We start from the raw sequence: 21,773 nt of genomic DNA, 5'->3' as shown, positions 1-21,773 counted from the left end.
CCTCAAAATACCAATATCCCTATAATAGCCTTACAGGAAGGAGAATACAGTAGGTGTAAAGCAGAGAGAGACATGAAGGCAAAATAGAAATTGGAAGGAAGATTATACTTAAGGAGAAAATGAGCAAATGGTTGCAGTTAAAAAAATATCTCAGCTGAAATACTGAGAGACTACTGAGATAATATCAATTTATTACTCAAAAGGACCATGGAAAAGGCTAGGATATAAGACTAAGAGTATAGAAGAATGAATGGAGAATACAGAGAGAAAAAAAGGAAAGAAATAGGGAAAAATCAGAGACGGGAGAAATCATTATTGTCACTTTTTTATTTTGTAGAAAATTTGCTTTTGTACAGCATCTGACTTAACCATTTATCAAACAGCCTCAAAGAAATTCACAGCCCTGGAAACGGAGACTAGAGACAAATCATATATGCTTCACTCCAACTCTTCTTGGAAGCTACAGATGTTCATTGTTTGGACACACAATGGACAGATTAATGTCTCCAGCTGTTCGCCATCCATCCTCCCAGAACATTATTAGGCAGGCCAGGGAATGAATGCTTTTAGCAGAAACTTCAGTTTCCGCTACTGCTTCAGATGAAGCATTTTGTCGCTGTTTATTTTCTGGAGAGCACCTGCTCCAAATACATGGAGCCTACACTACAGAGCAATGCCCCTCCATGCAACCATCCAACACCACACAAAGCCTGCAAACCCTCCATACAAGTGCTGATGAACAGACTTCCAATGAGAAAGAGAATCTAGCATTGCTTTTGACTATTCTACCTGATGGGCATAAGCAAATATTTAAAATTAGAAATGTATTTTAGTGGTTGAGTGCCTCAGAGAGTCAGCACAGGCCTAGTACTTCTCTTGAGCCACAGACATAAGGCAACTCCTGTAAGAAATTTAAACAGGAATTTGTCCATAATTATACTTCTTATTCACAGAGGAAAAAAGCACGCTTCAATTTAGCATATCCAAATTTGATACAATTAGTTGCCATACATTTATTTATTCTCGTAGAAAATATTCTTGTGATGACATTTTTGGGAAGGATCTAGGTACCAAATGCCCATTTTAATTGAAGAGAAAAGCTGCTTGCCACCAATTCTCAATGTCATGTCGTATAAAACCACAGGTGAGACACTGCTGAAAAACAGTAATTCAGCAGCAGCGCCCAAGTCCCCCTGAAAATTATTAAGATAGTTTTGAAAATACTGTCTTTAATATCATTGGCATGGTTCCATCTCCTTCCGATTCGTGAATTCCCACTGGCAAAAAGTAACCTTCTGCTGAAGCAAACAGACTTAATCCTACAAAAAATACTGTAAGTGAAGGAAATACACTTGTTGCCTTCCTTGCATGAATCTATAAGAGAAAACAAACCAGGATTTGGTCTTCCACTGATATGAAGAGGATGTTAAAGAGGCATGTGCTTTTTTCAACTTGAATTTGGTGAAACGGATGCTCGGGTGGCAGCTGGGAGGAGTCGAGTTTCTCAGCTTGGGCTGACAGACACACACTGTCACGCAACGGAGTTTCTCGCCCTGAAAAGAACAGTGCCCTGCAAGAGGCCATGCCGTTCCGCTGGTTCTTCTGCCGGTGCTGCCCAGAGCGGCATCAGTTTTCCTGTGGGACGGTCAGGTCACTCCAGCTGACCTGAATTTGCTCTCAAAATGCCTTTGCCATAAACCAATGGAAAGAAAAGATCTGGAAAACTGAAGGTAAAATCCTAGCTCTTCTCCAGTGAAATCACCAAGAAGTTTAGCTACTCCTTTCAAGAACACAAGGAACTCATCCCAAAAAAGATGGATATCCAAATATCCCGCACAAAATCTGCGGGAGCAGACTGTACGCAGCAGTTTTGAAAAAGCACTCACTTCTGCCTGCAGGTGGGTAACCCACTTACATAGAAAGACACATTTTGTGACAGCCATCAGAAAACGATAAGAAAGAGACCCTTGATAGGAAAAACATGATTAAAAAAAATAGCATGCCATTAAAACAAGTATAAATACACATTATATTACATAAGTGAACTGTGTTTTCTTTAGTGTACGTGCCATTTTCTTATTAATTCATACACTAAGTGCTAAAGTGTTTCCTAATGCCATTAGGTGGTGCTTTCAGTAAGTAATAGAATAAATAGTTCTTGCCCGGTTCTTCTCTGCATGGTGTTCTCTTTTTCTTAAGTAAAAGAACATTTAAACGAAACACAACGGTGTTTCCTCTTTCCAAAGCCCACCGGCCTCACAGAGAGCTGTGTATCACGTTTCTGAGGCACTCTGGCTCCCCTCGGGCGTGATAAACTGCACTTTGGGCACGATGAGGGAGGGATTGGTTCTCCGCATGGAGTTGCTCCTCCGAATGGAGTTGTTTCTCCTCATGGAGTTGCGTTTCCGCAGGGAGTTTTGGTGGGATAGCTCACTCTTCTGCAGGGTCTGGATAAGAATGGATGGCTTCTCGTCAAGCTCTCGAGCGCTGCAACGTGGCGCCGCCACTTTGACCGTGTTGCCAAACTTGGAGTAGTCAACTGCGTACACACCTTCCTCTTCAGTGACGATGGGCACAAAGCGGTGACCCCACAGGATCTCCTCTGCTATGTAGGAGGTTCTCGCCTGTGTTGTGATGCCAGTTGTTTCTACGACTCCTTCAAGTATCACAATGAGCTCCAGGTCCTGAAGTGCCAGGTCAGCGGCAGAGATATCGTAAAGAGGACTCCGCTTGTCTATGACATGACAAATGATTAAAGGAGCCACAAGGAAAATGTTGTTGCTTTCAATGGGGTTATCCACGGGGATATCTACTTGGTGAATGGGTATGACTTCTCCTTCAGGGGTCGTAGTCTTCCTCACAACCTGGATTCTCACCGAGGCACTAATGATCATACTCTTCCTCAGGTCTCCTACTCGAAACATGAAGCAAAGTTTGCCATTTCGAACTGCAATGACCGCCTGCCGGCTGAAAATCAAAGTCTCAGCCCGCCTGTGAGCTTGTGCGGTTTTCATGAAAATGCAGCCCAGCATGACAGCGTTGATGATCAGACCCACAATGTTCTGCAGGATCAAGACTGTGATGGCCAAGGGACATTCCTCTGTCATCATCCTGCCCCCAAAACCAATGGTCACCTGAACTTCAATGGAGAAGAGGAAAGCGGAGGTGAAAGACCTGGAGAAGAAGATTGCACAAAGTTAACTTTAAGGACATTGAACGCAAATTGAGAAGATATTAAAAAATACTTTCTAGAAACAAACTTCAGGACCTATTTGTAGAGTCCTGGTACACTTAAGCCTTCTGTTAACACCAGCAAAAGCATTGCACGTTCAGTGATTCTGGTTTTGTATGACCAATGCAGTACCTGATGGTGACAGAGAAGACCTCAGAGACTGAGCTCCTAAAAGACTGTAACACTAGGTGACCCTGAGAAGCTCAGTAGATCCTCTGTTCAAGAACACACGCTACCCACTGTGTTAGTCAAAAGTGCTCTAACACCTGGGCTTTCCACCTTCTCCATTCCGTGAAGCTCTTGGTGGAGAGTGGTGGCTTTGGCAATAGCGAGCAATCAGCTGGCACACCGAGATTCTTCCACCAGCCCGTGCAGGGAAAGGAAACGGGGAAAGTTGCAGCATTTCACTCCTACTACCTGAGTCGTGACTGCCTTTAGCAGGATTTCCTCGAGGGAAAGGAGATACTCCCAGATTCATGACACTTCCCAAACCCTTGCTTGCCTTGTGACTGTGATGAGGCTGCAGAGAGAGGCCAGTGGCCTCCATGGACTCCCCTGCACATCCCGACAGGAGGACAATGCTGTAACCCAAGGTTTGGGTTTAGCCCACTGCGGTGGCCAGACTAGCTGGACAATTTCAACACAGAAGTGGGTTGTAGAAGAGTGAATTAAGTTAAATGTCCCTAATATGCTTTAGTGATGGTCATCAGAGGATGCTGTCCGCAGACATTCCAAAATATATTATTTATATAGTCCACAATATCATGTCCCCTGTATATACCAGGGTCTTTAATTTCCTTTTATAACCAGATACATCCTTCACCAAAGTCCCTTATGTCTAAAATCAGTACCTTGGGGTTTATCTGGTAGACCTGCAGCATACTGGGTCCCATATGAAGTAATATTATAGTCACCCTTTTAACACAGTGCAATCCACCAACATTTGAAGCATCACTATGCTCAATACGGCTTTACCTATGGAAAATACATCCTACCCACGAAGACGGTTCTAAACCATTCATTGGGGTTGGTTTGCTTTTCAATTAATCTGCTTTTAAATAATTTTTTCTGTTGTTTTTTTTTTTTTTTTCCTAACCATATTTTCAGTGAACCTTGGGTCATGAGGAGACATTAAATAGCATGTGCAATATCAGGGATAATTTTCTGTAGAATGAGAAAGTTCATCTTGCAGAAAACCAGCCAGTCTCTGCAGATATATTTGAAAGAACTCTGTCTTTTTTTTCCCCGCTTTTCCATTTTTTTAATCTTTGTCAGATTCCCTGTATTGAGGGTTTTATTTTTGCATTTCACTCTGAAGAAATCAGGGACGAAGGAGTTAATTAATAAAATCCATGGAATGATTTCATACGTTCATGAATATTTAGTTACATGCAGAGTAAAGCTTCTGGTTTAAACTTAATTCAGCTTAATTCAGCTTAAAGCTCTGTGGAGTAAATATTCTGATTTCCTTAACAGTAGTCCTTCTTAAAAAAAAAATAAGAAAAGAGAATCCACCTTTGTACAGTGGACATAACTGAAGCAGCAAGTTTGTAAGCATTTTGACCCTGTGAGGAGGGAGCCAGAAACTCAAAATCACACTATTCCCAGGTCCTTCCCCTTACAGCTGTGTAACAGTTTTCCTCTTTGGATAATATTTGCTTTCTGCGGCAAAGATCTGTGAGACTTAGAAATTTCTGCAATACTTTGAACGGTTAAAGTGCCGTGCAGGTTCTAGGCACTGGTTAAAATTTCCCAAACCAGGTTTCCCGTAAATCTGTAATGGCACCTACCCAAGAAAGCTCTCCTGAAATATCTGTGGGCCTCAATCTCAGAAAAGTAGGTTAAAAAACATTTGCCATTATTTTGGCATATGTATCGTTGCAATATTAAATATATTTTACATCTAACAACTCACCATTTTTAAAAACATGAGCAATCATATTGCTATTTCATGACTTTGTCCAAAGCGGTAGCCAGATGTAACAAGATGAAGTATTTCACTATGAAGGGAAGAGATTTTCCATGGCTTGGACATGGACACTTGAGCAGCTGTTGGCTGAACCACTCCAGGTACTCGCACGAGGGAGCGACGTGTGTTCTTTATTAGGGGCTAAACCAGAAAGTTACACCTATTCATTCGCTCTGCTTTTTCCCACCCCTCCAGGCTGTCCTTGCAGCAGAGGCTACTGGCTTTCCTGGAAGAGCCATGGCTGTGGGTCTGCCTCATCCCAGCGGCACGAAGCCCTCGGCAGCCGACTCAGGCTCTGCAGGGTGGCCCTGGAGCCTCATGGGGGGCCCCATGGGGTGGGCTGAGCGGAGGGGGCCACCGGCCGAGCAGAGGGACATCCCCCTGGCTGACCCCGAAGAGCCGGCGGGGTGTAGCTACTTGTTAATTCGGGTTGGACAAATCCCACAAATCCCAGACATGCCGGGGGTGAAACCATAGCTGGTGCGAGCTGGGTCATGACGTCTCCTTTCAGAGACGACCGCCTGTGGCCAGTTATTGAAAAAGAAATAAGACAGTAAACCCCCGCTCCCCCACCCCAACCTCCCAACCTAATGAAGGTTAACTGGGAAAAAATCCCCATTTCCTTTAGCTTGGAAAATCCCCATTTAGCAAAAAAGTGTCAAAGCAAAGGGAGACTGAAATCTCCACTCCTCCATCAGCCAGATACAATGTCCCTTCAAACTTGGTGAGGTGCCTCAAACCTACGTGCAGGAGAAAGGAGAAGCAGGAAGCGGAGACTCTGATGTCTCAGAGGACCCTACAGCCCCCCCCCCCCAGTCCCTCACAGCGCTGCAGTGTGTAACGGCAGCTGATCTGGGGCTGCCTGGCTGTACCGAATCAGGATTGTTCTGCTTAAAAACCTAGTGCTATAAAAAGAGATTTTACTGATGCGATGACAAAGCGACCTTATTGCTTATCGCCACCTCCAATTAACACTTTTCTATTTCGTGTGTGTATGTGTCAGTTTATCAGTTTCATGCAAATCATCGTGGCTTTGGGGATGGAGAGTGAAATACTTTTAATAGAATCACAGAATCACAGAATCATAGAATTGCTGAGGTTGGAAGGGACCTTTAAGACCATCAAGTCCAGCCATTAACCTGCCCTGACAAAAACCACTACTATACCATGTCCCTAAGTACCACATCCACCCTTTTTTTAAACACCTCCAGGGATGGTGAATCCACCCCTTCCCTGGGCAGCCTATTCCAATGTTTAATACCCCTTTCAGTGAAAAAGTGTTTCCTAATATTCAATCTAAACCTCCCCTGACATAACTTAAACCCATTTCCTCTCGTCCTGTCACTTGTCACCAGGGAGAAGAGGTCAGCCCCTACCTCTCTACAACCTCCTTTCAGGTAGGTGTAGAGGGTGATAAGGTCTCCTCTCAGCCTCCTCTTCTCCAGGCTAGACAACCCCAGTTGCCTCAGTCGTTCTTTTTAACCGAGTAGTGCCTGAAGTTTTCACTGTCTGACATGTCATGCATGCCGTGGAAACTGTTCCTCTGTCAAACTGCTGGCCTATGGCTTCATCAAGGTATTTTGGAGCACCCCATATTTAGCTGTCTCATGAGACTCATCTTGATAGACATCTGGTTTTGCCCTAAGGGGCACTTTTCTTGCTAGCCCTGCCTGACACCCATGGCTGGTGCCCTGCCTCTCAGGCACCGCTTTTGGGGTGGTCACCTTTCGCCAGCGCAGCGAGCGGCTCTCACCACGCTGGGGATGCTCCCACTGCCGTAGACAACGTTACAATACATATAGCACGTACCCACTCTTGTAGCAGGCTCTTATCTCGACAGGCAAGGTATGTTACCCACAGAGTGTGGAGACACATGAAAAGCAGCAGGTCTCCCTCTTTCAGATCCTGTAAGGAATCAAAGAAATCTACAGTACAGTATTTTCCAAGCCCAGAAGGCTTGCTGAATTTACGTCATCTAGAGGAAAACACTGCACTTTTCAATTGTCTCAACCAAACGCAACGGTTCATGTAAACCAAAAGCTGCATTTTAGGCATTGGCAGGGCAGCAGGCAGCTCCGTTCCCCCCCTTTAGTAATCCCACCGACTGTACTTTACCTGACACATGTCACACATGGTGTCCACTTTGTGCTGTTTGTCACGCTTTCTGTGCTTGGGTCCATGTCACCGTGGGCAAAAGCCACCAGCCACCACATCATGGCGAAGAGCAGCCAACTGCACAGGAAGGACATAGTAAAGATGACCAGCGTGTGACGCCACTTCAGGTCCACCAAGGTGGTGAAAATGTCTTGCAGGAATCGCCCCTGCTCACGGATGTTCTTGTGTGCCAGGTTGCATGCCCCGTTCTTGGCGATGAAGCGGGCTTTGCGTGGCCGGTCTCGGATGCGCGGCTTGCGCAGGTTCTCGGCAGCGATGCGTGCCAACACATACTCTTCAGGGATAATACTTTTCCGAGCCAACATCTTCCTGCCACCATAGTCCACTTAGCGAGATGTGAAATGGGGGGTGGTCCCTCTAGCGCATCTCCGCAAGGCGCACTCTACCCTGCAAAAAGAGAGAACCTGGTCAGAGTTGTCACCTATGCACTACAGCAAGAAGCCCCGATTAGGTACCCCTGCACCAACAACCATTATATTAAATGTCACCGCCTGACTACTTATTCTACAGTGCCCTCTCTCTTTCCGACCATCATTTTTATATGAGCAAGTGGTATCAGCTTGCAAAAGAAACAGAAGATGCTCTTTTGACACTGTGCAGGAAGGGAGGCTGCAGAACAGTCTTGCAAACGGTGTAACACGACGTACGACAGGTTGGTTCCTTGGGCTGTTTCTCCAGGAGGTAGCCGTGCCCAGGTTGGGTACCTCAACACGAAGCACTAAGTTATTCGCATCCTTCAGGACTTGGAGAATCAGATTTCTCTGGTGTCAACCAAGGCGAGTGTGCGGAGAGGCCGTGGAGACTCATTCCTTATGGCTGTGGCCCCGCAGTGAGGCAGGAGCCCTGCTCAAAGCTCCTGTCCCGTTCCCTCCGAGCATCACAAGAAGGAGCTGAGCTGGAAGAGCGGGAGGCAGGAAACGGGACTCCACGGAGCAGGCGGTCGCATTTCCCCTTCGCAGCTCTCCTTCCTTTCCGGTATTAGGCGGGGAAACCCTGCCTTTATTCCCAAACTTTGTCCCCCAAAGGGGTGACACAACAAACCCACGGAAAGCCCGGCTCCCCCGCAGCTCCCCCGCCGGTTCGCCCGTCCCACCGGGGGAGGGGAGTGCAGGGGCTGCCTGACCCCCCACCGCTTCGCAGGGACCCCCCCCCTTTCCCTTCCCCCCCACCCCCCAACCCCAGCCCGGGGCTCCCACCGGCCGGCGCCCCCTCCGCCACTTACCGCAGCGCGGCGCGGCGGGGCGGGACGCGGCCGGGCCGGGCGGGGGCGGAGCGGGGCGGGAGGAGCGGAACGGAGCGGTGCGGTGCGGTGCGGTGCGGTGCGGGGGGTACGGGCGGTTCGGCCCCGCAGCACCCAGCCGGGATCGGGGCTGGGGGCTGAGCGGCGGGAGGCGGCGGGGAGCGGCGGGGAGCGCAGCCCGTGGGTGCGGTGCGGGGCACAGACACGCAGGCGCTTCCGTGGGGGGAGCGATACCTGCGCGGGGGGATGGGGCGAGGGGTGGGGGGGGGTGGCGGTTGAGGTCGGGTCCAGCAAATTTAGCGGAGGGGCGAGGTGCCCACACCGGCTGCTTGCGCCTTTTCGGTAGGGAGCGGGCTCCGACTGGGTGCGCAAAGGCGAAGCCGACCCCCCGACCGGCTGCGGCAGGGCAGCGGGACGCTCTGCTTTGCCGCCTCGGGGAAGCCACAGAGTTGCGGCTTTTTAACTTCTCTTAACCTCGAATCTGGCTGAGACAGCTCGCAGGCAAGAAAGCGAAGCATGTGCGTAAGTGTTTGGAGGACCAAAGCCAGAATCTCATGGCCTTTGCCGCTTTTGACAAACTTAATTACCTGTTTCGGCAAGGAGGGAAGAAAAAATAATTAAGAAGACAGACATTCCTTTTTATGGTTCACAGCTCTTGTTGGGCACAGAGTCAGGCCTGTTATAATGTTCAGCTGGTGTAATGGGCATTGGCAGATGGCTATTTGTGTATGGGATGGGTATAGGAGAAATTACATGCAATGGCGAAAAACAAACACTGAAATCGCAGAAGTTCATTCTTTTTCCCACAGGTCGAGGTTTACAGTTTTGGCTCTTGTGTTTAATGGAAACTTGCATTCTTGGAAATTGCAGCTTTTTTTTTTCCCGAAGTCTTAGGGTTTGTAGCAGGAAGAATAAACAGTACATCAACTTTATGAAAAGATCTAAATTTAGATGTTAATGAAGCAAAATACAGAGATTTCATTCTGTCAGATTAACTCCCCCATGTCCAAGGAATGTGTGTGTGTACAGTAGGGAGGTTTCTAAACTTTTCTGTGTATCACTCGAGCGAACGACCTATACGGTATACAATTCATACAGAACAAAATACCTTACTTTTCTCTGTAAACTAGAGAAAGAAACACTTGGCAAGCCTGCTGTGATCAAGACGGTTTTAAGTGTATTCAGGCTTGGAAAAAATGAGAAGGTGCATTTGACAGGCAGTGTAATCCTCAGCTTGAAGATATCCACCCTGTTGAACTCATGCACGTGCTCAACTTTAAATAGATGAGTGATTCCTGGAAACTTTTCTAGCACTATCCTTTTCTAATACCAGATATCCAGTAGTCAGAAAAGGGACAGACTCAAAGCCCCAGTCATATTAGGCAATTAGCTAAACGTTTGTGTGTGAAATTAACTTTAGACAGATGACCAGCTCCAGTCTGAAAAATCAGATCTCAACCAATTACCTTTAGATTCGAACCAGACTCTAAGTACACAAACCTAAAGTCACTTGGGTGTCTATCTGCAGGATCAGCGTCGTTGGTGCCACCTATGGCATTTCATGGGCTGGGCTTGGAGAACTTGGGGCGTTACCACAGATGGGGTGGCAGACGTCTTGGGGGTTTGATGCAGCCTCCAAAAGTGCATCTCACCTGGGTGTAACTATTGGAAATAAGTGATTTAATACACATGAAAAAAAAAAAAAAATCCGTTCCCTTTTCCTTTTTGCCTTTTCCTTGTCCTTTTCCTCCTCCTTTCTCCCTTTTAGCTCCTATGAAATATTTGTTCCATGCTAGGGCTAGAAACAAGGTTGATGTTCCCCTGTATGGCTGCTATTTTTTGCATCTCAAAAAATAAAGAACTGTCCGGGAACTGCGTGGAAACCCCCTTTCTTTTTCCTTTCGCTTCTGACACAAATTTACACATGTCATATGCCCAATTGCACAGTTTCCTCTGAAGTTATTGGAATCCACAGCTTTATAAACAGGGACACAGAAACACCAAGAAATGTCACTTTTATTTACTTGCCACGTGAGAGCATAACCCACCCCTGCGGCTGTATTCAGCCCCAGCCCCTCAGCCGTGTTGGGGTGCGCGGGAACAGGAGCTACTGCCGGGGTGCTCCTCGCCCCCACCTCTGCTGGCAGCGACTGGGACTGTGTGGCACAAAGTTAGCGTGTGGGTTAGCCACGAGTTTGGCAAAATGGATCAAAATCGTCTCTGAGGGCAGGTGGAGGCAAGGAGGGACCTTCCTTAAGCTGGTCAGGTGGAAGAGAAACTGCTGGCAGGGCTGGTGCTGTCAGACCCCTACGACCTCTCAGCCCCACTCGTTCCCCGCTAACTCGCTGGAAGTTTCCTCCCCCTGAATTGGGCACCACGCAGGGGCTGGGTTTTTTTGTGGCTGAGGTCGGAAGGGATCCCACCAAACACACACAAAACCAGCCTTGGCATGACTCCAGCGTGACTAAACAAAAGTTATTGATCGTTTTCCCCATCACCATCATACATTGGAAGAAAAGCGCTCATGAAGGCCCTTCTTTCCATCTCTGCCTGTTTGACACTGGAAGAGCTTCCTCCTCACAGGAGGGGACGCCTTCCTCCTTTCTTACACTTAAGATTAGCTTCGAGGAAGCCTGCTGGGCCCCGACCGCCGGGATGTGAAGATCAGGAGCACCAGAACTATTCCCTCTTCCTGGTTAAACATTACGAGACATGATTTTGAGCACAGCATCCACTTCTCCAAGTTACAGTGTGCTCTGGAGAGTGACAGCAACTAAAAATGTTCCCCTTTGCCCTTTTAAATACTTGCTTGGTTGCCACATGCACATTTAAGCCTGAGATTTAAGTAATAGCTGGGAAAATCTCCCAAAATGTCTCCTAACCCTTTTTGTAAGGAACATAGTGTCTGAGTGCTGTGAACACAGCCTTTTCAGGCAAAAAAATGATCAGAATTGATGGCCCGTTTGGGTCCAGTTTTATTGCGGCCCATTATGCATCTCCCTTCTTGCTGTTCCATTTCCCTTCCATCCGCAAGAGTTACTGATATTATGGTGAATATCACTTTACAATTATGCCTATCTAAAAAAAGAATTAAATAATGTGCTTGGACATGAATCTGAAATTTCCACATTATAACTGTGTCCAGCCCTTTCAGAAAATCCTGCTTCGTAATAAGTTTTGTTTGAAATTCTAATCTTAGCTTTAGAGATAGGATGACTTTGCAGGCGTCCAGAGATGTCATGCACTCAGCACGAGGCTTCCATAAAGACACAAAGCTGATAAGCCATATTCGGATAGCATGGATGAACTCTTCCCCAGCTGAACTGGCAGTAGATCCATCAAACATGAAAGAGCAGAAACTGCAAACTAAGGGCGTCTGTTACCCTGAACCAGCTTTTTTTTTTTTTTTTTTTTTTTCCTGTTTCATGCAAGAGCAGCAGGACAAAAATAGTCTTTATCACCAAAATCCATGTAACTAGTGGCCATCGTCCGATATTGCTAGGTTGCATAGTGAAGTTTGTAGATGTTCTCTGGGTTTGCTGGCAGAGGGATTGCTTCCCATTAAAACTATCTGGTTTGAAAGTGATACATCTGCCTTGTTTGACGAAATCTGGTACTCTGACTTCTCCGTGTGTGTCAGGCTATGGGCTGCAGCAAAACTAGCAATACGTTGGCAGTTCTGTAAATCTCTGTTGCGGTACTTCCAGTGCCGACAAATGGGGTCTGGTGCATTTGTCACCGGGAGTTTAGTATTTTCCAGCTCCCTGCATGTAGTCACCAGGTAGCAGATGGGGTGATAGGTTGTGGTTTAGGTTCTGCAGTTGAGTCAGCCGATGGGCTGGTTTGGTTTACACAGCGCTGCTGGCCATGGGAAAGGTATCCCCTGCTTTTGTATCTGCTCCCTGCATAGTAGGGGGAAAAAAGAGAGCGCCACACCACCTTGGGTGAACTGTCGTAACTGGCAGCAGCTATATCCCCTAGAGCATGTCCTTCGCCCCTCAAGCGGGTCCGAGCTTGCTATAGGTTGGACAGCATTAGGTTGACTTCAGGCTGCCTTTGCTTGCAGCTGGCCCCGTGGGCTCGGTGGGCAGCGATGCTCCAGCCAAACCTGCCCACAGCCGGGTCCCTGATGCTGCGTGCAATGCCACACGCACTCCTCCGGCCCCGCTGGCTCCTGTGGCCTCTTCTAAGAAGTGCTGCTGTCTTTTGGGGGCTGTCCTGGGTTGAGAGACGCAGGATTAATTTCTCTTTCAGCAAGGTCTTTTCTAATGCTTGGGAAAACTGCATTTTAGAAGACTCTAGTGTCTGAATTTGCGAAACTATTTATTTTATAGCCAGCTATGGTATGCAGGTTTCAAGGTCTCAATGTTTTTGAGTTAGCCTGGTGTGGGGACAAGGAGGAGCAAGACCCGGGCACTTGACCCAAGCTGGCCGACAGCTTATTTCATACCATGAACATCACATTCAATACAAATTAGAAAGTTTGCTGCAAAGTTCTCTCTCTCCTTTGATGGCTGCCATCCTGAGAACTTCTTACTCCAGTGCCGGACACCTGAGGCCTTCCTTTCCCCCCAGAGCTGTAGCACTCTCAGTGTCCGACATTTGCTATCCACTGCTGCGAGTGCACAGCTTCCTACTGATATAATTGCCTGAGTATAATCCTTGTATATTTTGTTTTATATTGGCATTGGGATCAATATTGGTTCTTTAGTATTATTAATGGTAATTATTAGATGAGATATTAGGAAGAAGTTCTTTACAGTGAGGGTGGTGAGGCACTGGAACAGGTTGCCCAGAGGAGCTGTGGATGCCCCATCCCTGGAGGTGTTCAAGGCCAGGCTGGATGTGGCCTTGGGCAACCTGGTCTAGTGGGAGGTGTCCCTGCCTACAGCAGGGGGGTTGGAACTCGATGATCTTGAAGGTCCCTTCCAACTCTAACCATTCTATGATTCTATGATTCTATGACTATCTAGTCTTATTCCAGTAAATCTGTTTATATTTCAACCCCTGGGTTTTCTTGTTTTTTTCTGATTCTCCTTCCTGGGTGGGGAGGGGTCATCGGGTGATAGAATAATTGTCTAAACAGCAATAAATTGTTATGGGTTCTTCAAACCATAACAGGGCTCACCTGGTTCTGCAGAGGGTCAGCACATGGGCCGCCAGCAAGCGTCGGTGAGAGAGAGCGTGGTCTTAGAGAAATGCATTCATCCCCACAGCGTGAGAGAGCAGGCAGGGAACCGTTTTGGGCTGGGGCTGCAGCCCATGGCCCCCTGCACAGACAGCAGGGGTGGGGGGAGTGGAGGGGGGAGAGGAGAGGAAAGGTTATCACACCCAAATCGCATCATTCCTTCAGTTGTCTCATTTATGCAATCCAACGTCTTTTAGCCTCTGTTTCCCTAAGTCCACCTCTGCTCCAGGGACGTGTGTGAGCCAAGAAAGGGGTAGTTGAAAGAAATGCCTTGTGCTCCAGGATATACCTTATACTCACTCTCTGCCGTAAGCCCTAGCATCATTTCCCTCCAGAGATGACCACATCATATTAAATCCTTGTGCAAAACCCAGCAAGATTTCTTGCAGCCCTACACTACTTATCGGTCTCCCTATCTTTGTCTTTAATTTTAGCTGTGTGTTTGCTTCATCCCAGATGTCTCGTTTCTAGTGCAGGCTGAAAACCAAAGGCTGCACTTTGCTGAGCCACAGTGTTACAGAGACTCATCCTGTCACATCACCTCCTTTTCAGGAACGCTGGCACCACTTCTACCCAGTCCACCTTTTAGGTCATGGTATCCCTGACCAGCAAAGCTAGGTGATCCTCTCTTTTTTTTTCAGTGCACAGCAGATATAAGCTCCTACGTACTTCAGTTTAAGCCTTTTGCTCAAAGTACAGAAATACTGTACTGTCACATCTGGGACTTACCCAAGTCTCTGCTACAGGGTGAGATGGCAATAGTCACAGGGGTTCAGCCTTTTTCTGATACCTGGTGCCCTGAAGTGTATCTATCTGTCAAGTTACATGTCCCTACCTGGAACAGGGATTACATCTAAGACTCTGGGAAGAGAACGGTTTGGGATTTTTTTTGTGTGTGTGTCTCCCTGGGCTGTAATTTGTGTAAAGGCTGTAAATCAGTTTCTAGGTAGGTTGAACATGGTTAGAATAAGTCTCTAGCTGTGTTGCTAATTCACTGAAGTGTTGGTTTTTTTCCCTTAGGTGCTTCTCCCCTCTGGCTCACTGACTTCCTGGTGACTTTGTTTTCTACGGATCTATCTGCTGATCCATCTGTCTATGAGGATTCCCATTTCTGAGTTTGTGGGCCAGACCAACCTCTGAATAGGCTGAGTAGAGATGTGAACTCTTTGCCTCCTTTAGCTAGTGGAGTTGTGGATGCTTCTCTTCCCACTCTTTGCCAAACTCTTATGATCAGTCATCGGATGGAGGTTTCATATCTTTTCAGTTCACTCACAGGTCAAACCACAGTGTAGGAGAATTTCCTACAAGCTCCTAACCTGCCAATGCCAAAGTGGCTCCCTGCAGCTGGGGTGGAAGAGCTGGCGGGAAGCTTCAGTGCGGTACTTCATATCACCAGGGCATTGGGAAAAAGGTAAATGAGGGTTTGGCCTCCTTAGCATCTTCCTCTTGTACTCCTCCCTTTTTCCCTGCAGGTCTACCCATAGCAGACTACACTCAAAACAGCAGAGCTCTCCGAACATCTGAGCTGTTTCCAAACTCAAGAGAGTCTGAGAGCAATGCCTGCTAACCTGCTCCTCAGCGACCGTGCGCGGCTCTGTACTTCCCTTGGTGTCATTGCCCTCTTCCATCTGCTCAGTCTCATCTCAGATTTCCATACAACATTTGGTTTTTAAGTTTTGTGGGGCAGGGATCTCCTCGCTAAATGATATCTCAAGGTGTCTAATACCTGATTTTTTTAAGACGTCTTCCACTGCAATGTTGTTTCTCCAATTCTTCCATGGTAGGGTTTTGGCTTGTGTCAAGTGGCACCCTCCCACCCAGTATCCAGGTACAGCTTGGGTGTGGGATGCCCCCAAGCATGGTCCTTTGTGTTGTAAGCGTTGTAAATGTTGTAAATGCATTGGACTGTAAATGTGTTGGACTGTTGTAAATGCACAGGATGGACAAGGCAACCTTGTTTTGGGATAGCTGTGGTTTTAGACACACAGACCCTCTCACAGGTGGGCTGTGCCACTTTTCCCATTTTATTTAGCAGTGGAGGTAGAGCCTAAGAGTTGGCTCTAGGAACAGGTAAGGCTACCTCAGGAGACAAAGTGCTGGGGGCAGCAAAACCCCAGAAACTAAGAGACGGTATGTACTCCGACAGCTGGGACAAACGATAGCTGCCATTTCTCTTCTCCTTTTCCTCTGGTAGTATCTGGAGCGAGAAAGCCAGGTGTCAAAGATTTTTCATTCCATCTCCTTGTCCAAACTGTGTTTATTCCTCTTGTGTAGCCAGAGCCAGAAGGCTTCTGGCTGGCTTCAGACTCAGCATAGCATAACAAAATTTTGTCTTCTCTTCTGAGAAGCCTGGAGCTGACTCAGAGGACCATACCACCAGCTGAAGGAGATTTTTCTTCTGATTTGTGGAATAGATTTTTTTTCATTTCCATCTTTGTGCTTCCAGGTCCCCCTTGCCTACAAGTGATTGATATCTCCTCTGGCTGCAGAGTGAGGGTTAAACTAAGATTATGCCATTGATGGAAGATAGATACCATCTCTCATCTTCAGATCATAGCACAGAACAACTGGCAACTCCGAGGTCTCTGATCTTGGATTCTATGGTGGGATCTGGAGAAGTACGTGGCCCCAAACCCAAAAGATTCAGCCATGAAAATCTGCAGAACACAGAGCCTCTTAGAACCTCAGGTTCCTGCCTCTGATGGAGAGGTCTAATGGTCATAGTTGGTATTGCTGAAACAGTAGGGGCCTAATCTAGCTAGTGTGATAAAAACACATATAACCGTTAAACATGAGTCTGTAATTCTCTGCTTTTCCAAGATAGATGCTTTGGGGCATCTGTAACTGTGAGACTGAAGGGTGGTGGTTCTGGACCATGTCATTTACACTAAGCTGCATTAGTTCCTTAGTTACACGGTTAAATATTTTACTGGACGTTTAAGTGATATTTATGGATGTAGGCTGGTACAGCCAGAAAACCCTGAAGTAAATTAAAGGGAGAGTTAAATGTCATGGGAATAGCTATGAGGCACTCTTACGGACAGTGCTATCTGGCACTGTTCATTATTTATTTATGCCTTTTATGCAAAGGATGTATAACCATGTAATGTATTTATATATAAAAATGACTAGTATACATGCATGGGAATGAATGCGCTGGGCATTCATGAAATGTGCAACATGGTAACATGTGAGCTGAATGCTGCATTATTATAAACTAATTAATAGGATGAAAATCTGTATGTTCAATGAAAATGAAAGAAGGTGCCTTGCACACGATGAATGTCAATTACACCAAATAGAAACTAATTTTTAAAATATATATTATTTTTTTTTAATGACTGCTCGTTTATAGTCTCTTCAGAATGTGGCTTATTATATTAGAGAAATAAACAGCTCCTGCCAGGAATGTCTGTTATGTTTGCATGGATAGTGCCTAGCAGCAGACAGATGCTATCAATAGTGAATAATTAATAATAACTATGTAGTAAATAGATTAAGACTTTTCTAAAAATCTGTCTTCTCTTGAGGGATTACATTTGCAAGCTTCTCTGAGCTCCATGGCTTCATACAAGCCGATACTCTAAGCTGCCCTGCCAAAACAGCATCAGCACATTGCTAATTTGTAAGAGTCAGAGATCTTCTGCCTCACAACAATTTTTTGATAATTTGAAAACCTGATAATGTTTCCCCACAATTCCACACAGAGGTCAGTTCTGGTAGAGAAAAACCAGAGCAGTAAAAAACCAATGTGAAAATGATTGGGATGTTTGCATGGCAATGAAGAATTTGATTTACAGTTTTGTTTTCAGACTTTTTTTAGTACTCTTTTAGTTTTGCCTTTGAGAGGATTTATTTCCAGAGAAACTAAGGAGCTCTTTACATGCCATCATTGAATTCATATCAGAGCATTTACATAACATATTTTGATTTTAAATTAGGCTTTCAAAAGATACTACTTGAGGATATAAAATAGCAAATGTGCTGAATCCATTTTTGCTTTTAAACCCATTTTATGGGAGAATCTTTGCTCCAAAGAGGTTTTCACAAGTAGCAGTGTGGTTTCCCTAGATATTTTAGAACGGATTTCTATTGGCAGTATCGCACTGGGGACAGTAGGCCATAGTGCTTGCAAGGGAAACATACTCCAACTTTTGCCACTAGTTAATGGAAACATAATGAAAACATGACCCTTGTCCACAGCTTTTTAATGAAGGCAAGCGTTTCCCTCCAATACATTATATCTCCACTTGTGATAAAATGCCTACGTAGCTTGTGTAAAATGCGTGAGTGATGTTTCCTTCAGCTTCTCATGACATGTTAGCAGAATGGCATGTGAATGTATCGGCATCTTTTCACAGCAAAGCACAAGAGCCCATTGCTTTAGGAAGCGAAAAGAACATGATTAATCAAATCAAGCAATTTATTGTGTAAGAAGCTTGAAGAGACTTACTTGACCACATTTGAAATTGATGTCATCTGTATTTTAAGAAAACATAATTCAGTACAATTACTTTTTGCTGACAGAGGTTTTACGTATAATGAGACGCCAAGTCCTTTGGGCCATATTCATGTTGGTACTGATTGAATGGTCCTGATTGAAGTGTATTAATTTATAGCGGAGGTGTTCTGCTAGTTTACACTAACCTAAAAGGGGCTCATCCAAGCGCTAGAGAAGTCTTTGATAATACTTTCTTTCAGCTGAACGATACAGTTGGAAAAAGCAGGCATGCTCTTGCAAATGAAGAGCTTTTTGAGGTCCGCAATGAAACTGGAACTTATAAACACTTGAGACACCTATTTTGCATATCGATTTGCCTAACAAAGCAATGACCTCTCCCCTCAGACTTTGCCTTGCTTATGCCCTTGGCTTATCAGAGATATCCCAAACTTCTATAGGGCTGTCTGCCTTGCAGGAAATGCCGGTGGATCAGTGCATCCTCTTTGGTTTATACATGGCTAAAAATCCCACTGAGTGACTACCTCCCCCTTTCGGAGGTTCCCTGAGGCTAAAAGTTAGCGATGGAAAAGGCAGACATCTATTTCAAGCTCATTGCCTCGGCTCCTTCTGCAGACGCGGGTGAGAGACAGGCACCTCCAGCGGGTGAATCATCCCACTGACTGAGTGATGTGGATCTTTGCCTGGCATTGAAAAAAAGCTTGCTTTTGTTCTTGGAAACCTTTCTTCTGAACAGAACGGAAATGAACCTTGAGTTACTTGTACCGTATTCTTCCTCAGAAGAAAAGATCACGTGTGTGTTTTCGTATATAAGCACACACACATACAGAAAACATGCTATATGTGAAATGGCAAACTTATCCAGGTGTTTTTAAAAGGTCTCCTTAACAAAGCAAAGGAAGTTATAAGGGACTCTTTGAAATGACATATAATATTAATCTAAAACAAATTTGAAGTTACAAAAGAAATCAGCAACAAAGTCAGCAACTCAGCTCAGAATTAGAAGTCTTCACAGCCACTGACTTGATTTATTTCCTTTAAAAATAAAACCCCAAACCAACTTTCCTATTTGGTAACTGTATTGTTTGAAATGTCAAGTCCAAATAATTGTCATGCTCCCAAAATCCCTGAAGCGTAAATAACAATTAGCAGAACACAAGTGGTTCGGGCAAAGCTATTCTTAAGGAGATTCTCATCGTCTTGCAAGCTGCGATTGCCTGGAAAACATCATCAAAATAATTCATCTTAGATGAATCCCAGCATTCGCTATGCTAATGGAGATCCCCAGCAAAGTGAATGGATGGAGAGAGCTGTTTGAAGCACTGGATCTTGAGGGGGGAAGAGCTTCCCCTTGCTCCCTGTCAGCACTGTTGCTTTATGGCAGAGGCTTGTGGAGCTGCTTCAGGAACTACTTAAAACCCCTACGGTGTGTTTCCCAGCACATCTAAGTTTGGGCTCTGTAATAAACACAAAGGTTGTATGGGATATTTCTAGTTTAGAAGAAGGAGTAATGAGCAGCTAACTGTTATGAGTTTGATGAAAGGCCGCATAAAGGAAGGGAGCGGTCTCATCCGTGCCGGCCATTGGACTCGGCTCAAGGAGTGGGGAAGATAACCCACTGGTTGCAAGTCAAAGGTTGAGAAACACTGTTGTGGCTCCACAAGCAGTTGCACAAGCCCTTTCAGTGCTTAAAGGGGGCCTACAGGAAAGATGGGGAGGGACCCTTTGTCAGGGACTGTAGTGATAGGATGAGGAGTAATGGTTTTAAACTGAAAGAAGGTAGATTTAGATTAGATATTAGGAAGAAATTCGTTGCTGTGGGTGTGGTAAGGCACTGGAACAGGTTGCCCAGAGGAGCTGTGGATGCCCCATCCCTGGAGGTGTTCAAGGCCAGGCTGGATGGGGCTTTGAGCAACCTGGGCTAATGGGAGGTGTTCCTGTCCATGGCAGGGGGGTGGGACTGGATGATCTTTAAGGTCCCTCCCAAGTCTAACTATTCTATGATTCTATAATCCTGTGATTGTCAACAAGGCATCTTACTCCTATTTTTCTGCTTCTGTCACAGAAACACTAAACAGAAAAAGAAAGGCATATGAGATGAGAAATATAATTTAGGATTTCTCACAGGGATGATTTTCCTCTGTCCATAGTTAAATACATGTACACATGGCCAGTGTTTGCATTCAAAACTCCTTTGTAAAAGGAAGAACTTCTAGTTCTAGAGCATAATATCACAGTACTGAAAGCTTGCTTAGTTTAATGCTTGGAAAAAACCCAAAAACAACAACCCCAAAATATGATGACACTAGAGTGAGCGTCCCCCTGAAGAGGAGGGGTGTTAATGATAGAAAGCTAGAGAAAGCCAAGGGGGAAAGGAGAGTGAGTGCAGAGCTGTGTCAGAGAGGAAATGGAGCAGAGGGTACGGAGCTAAATCAGGAAGGAGTGGGAGGCCACAGGCAGAATAAGGAGCATTCAGGGATACAAGCAGGAGGGTAAGAGAATGTGGCAAGAGAGTAAGGGCTGACCGGCAGAAGAGGCAGTGTGACAAGAGTCAAAGAAGCAAAATCTCCGGGCTGATCTTTCTTTTATCATGTACGCGCCACAGCCTAAGGACACTGCTCATAAAGGGGACACATTTAAGACCCTTACATGAAATTAAGAGAAATTTCTTTCAAAGACTTTGTCCCTTTCTCACCCTTCTTAGTAACGAAACAGCTGTGCGGCTGTTGGGAACACCCTCTTCCATTAGAGGAAAACACAAAAAAGCAAAGTTCAGCCTCTGCCCTTGGTGAGTATATAACGTCATATGCACAGTGGCTATAATGAGAGCAAATCTGGTATGTCTCCAGCAGTTGGTTTATGTTTGCTTTCTCTCCTGGGATTTGTGTATGTTGAATAAGATTAATTACTTCAGGAATCAAATTGTGCTTTTAAACCTGCTGGGCAGCTGTGGGATATGCTACAATGATCATCAAGCCCTTTGATGAAGCAATTTTGATATAATACTAGGGCCAATATTCCTGCACGCCTCCATCAAAACGAATGAAGCATTTTTTCTCAGGTTTTTCGCAGCCCCTAAGATATTTTCTTTTCTATGTGTTTCAAGAGCAGTGTAAATTCTACAGCTCTGGAGGGATGGCTGAGCAAAGAAGGTGGTTCTTACTCCTGTAATGGCTCTGGGACAAATGTAAGAGGAAAGAGGTACTAGTTATTGGACCCTCTTAAGTACTTAAAGATCCCTGACACAATCCCAGGCCCATGGCAGCCATTTAACATAGTGGGAACCGGGATCTCGTTGAACTAGTTGTCACCACTTAAAATAAATCAGGATTGCATCGTCATCAAAGGCACACAGATAAACAAAGTCATGTGTACTTCATCTTCATACTGACTGAGTCTGACAGCAACGAATCCAATTAGCTTTTCACTGAAGACAATGAAATTAAATCAAGCATGATTTTGGCCTTTTGGCTCCAAAATCTGTGTAACAACATGCACTTCCGCTGTAAA

General features: G+C 45.6%; 1 protein-coding gene across 1 annotated transcript; it reads right to left on the bottom strand.

The window, feature by feature from the left end:
- Positions 1 to 315: 315 nt before the first annotated feature.
- On the bottom strand, positions 316 to 8,494 carry KCNJ8 (potassium inwardly rectifying channel subfamily J member 8). The gene is made up of 2 exons (XM_082491311.1): positions 7,317 to 8,494; positions 316 to 3,174 (listed from the first exon to the last, which is right to left on the bottom strand). Exons 1-2 carry the CDS (start codon positions 7,679 to 7,681, stop codon positions 2,274 to 2,276), a joined length of 1,266 nt encoding a protein of 421 aa, XP_082347437.1. The 5' UTR covers positions 7,682 to 8,494; the 3' UTR covers positions 316 to 2,273.
- Positions 8,495 to 21,773: the final 13,279 nt, after the last annotated feature.

The sequence above is a fragment of the Vanellus vanellus genome, assembly GCF_965231255.1.
Source record: "Vanellus vanellus genome assembly, chromosome: 1".
Taxonomy (NCBI): Eukaryota; Metazoa; Chordata; class Aves; order Charadriiformes; family Charadriidae; genus Vanellus; species Vanellus vanellus.
This window is presented reverse-complemented; position numbering and strand designations above follow the sequence as displayed.

Excerpts from the sequence above, each read along its gene's own strand:
- KCNJ8 (XM_082491311.1), bottom strand. The coding sequence starts at position 7,681 with ATGTTGGCTCGGAAAAGTATTATCCCTGAAGAGTATGTGTTGGCACGC. Across the intron at positions 3,175-7,316 it reads CCATGTGTGACATGTGTCAG|GTCTTTCACCTCCGCTTTCC; the intron begins GTAAAGTACAGT and ends CTTCTTCTCCAG.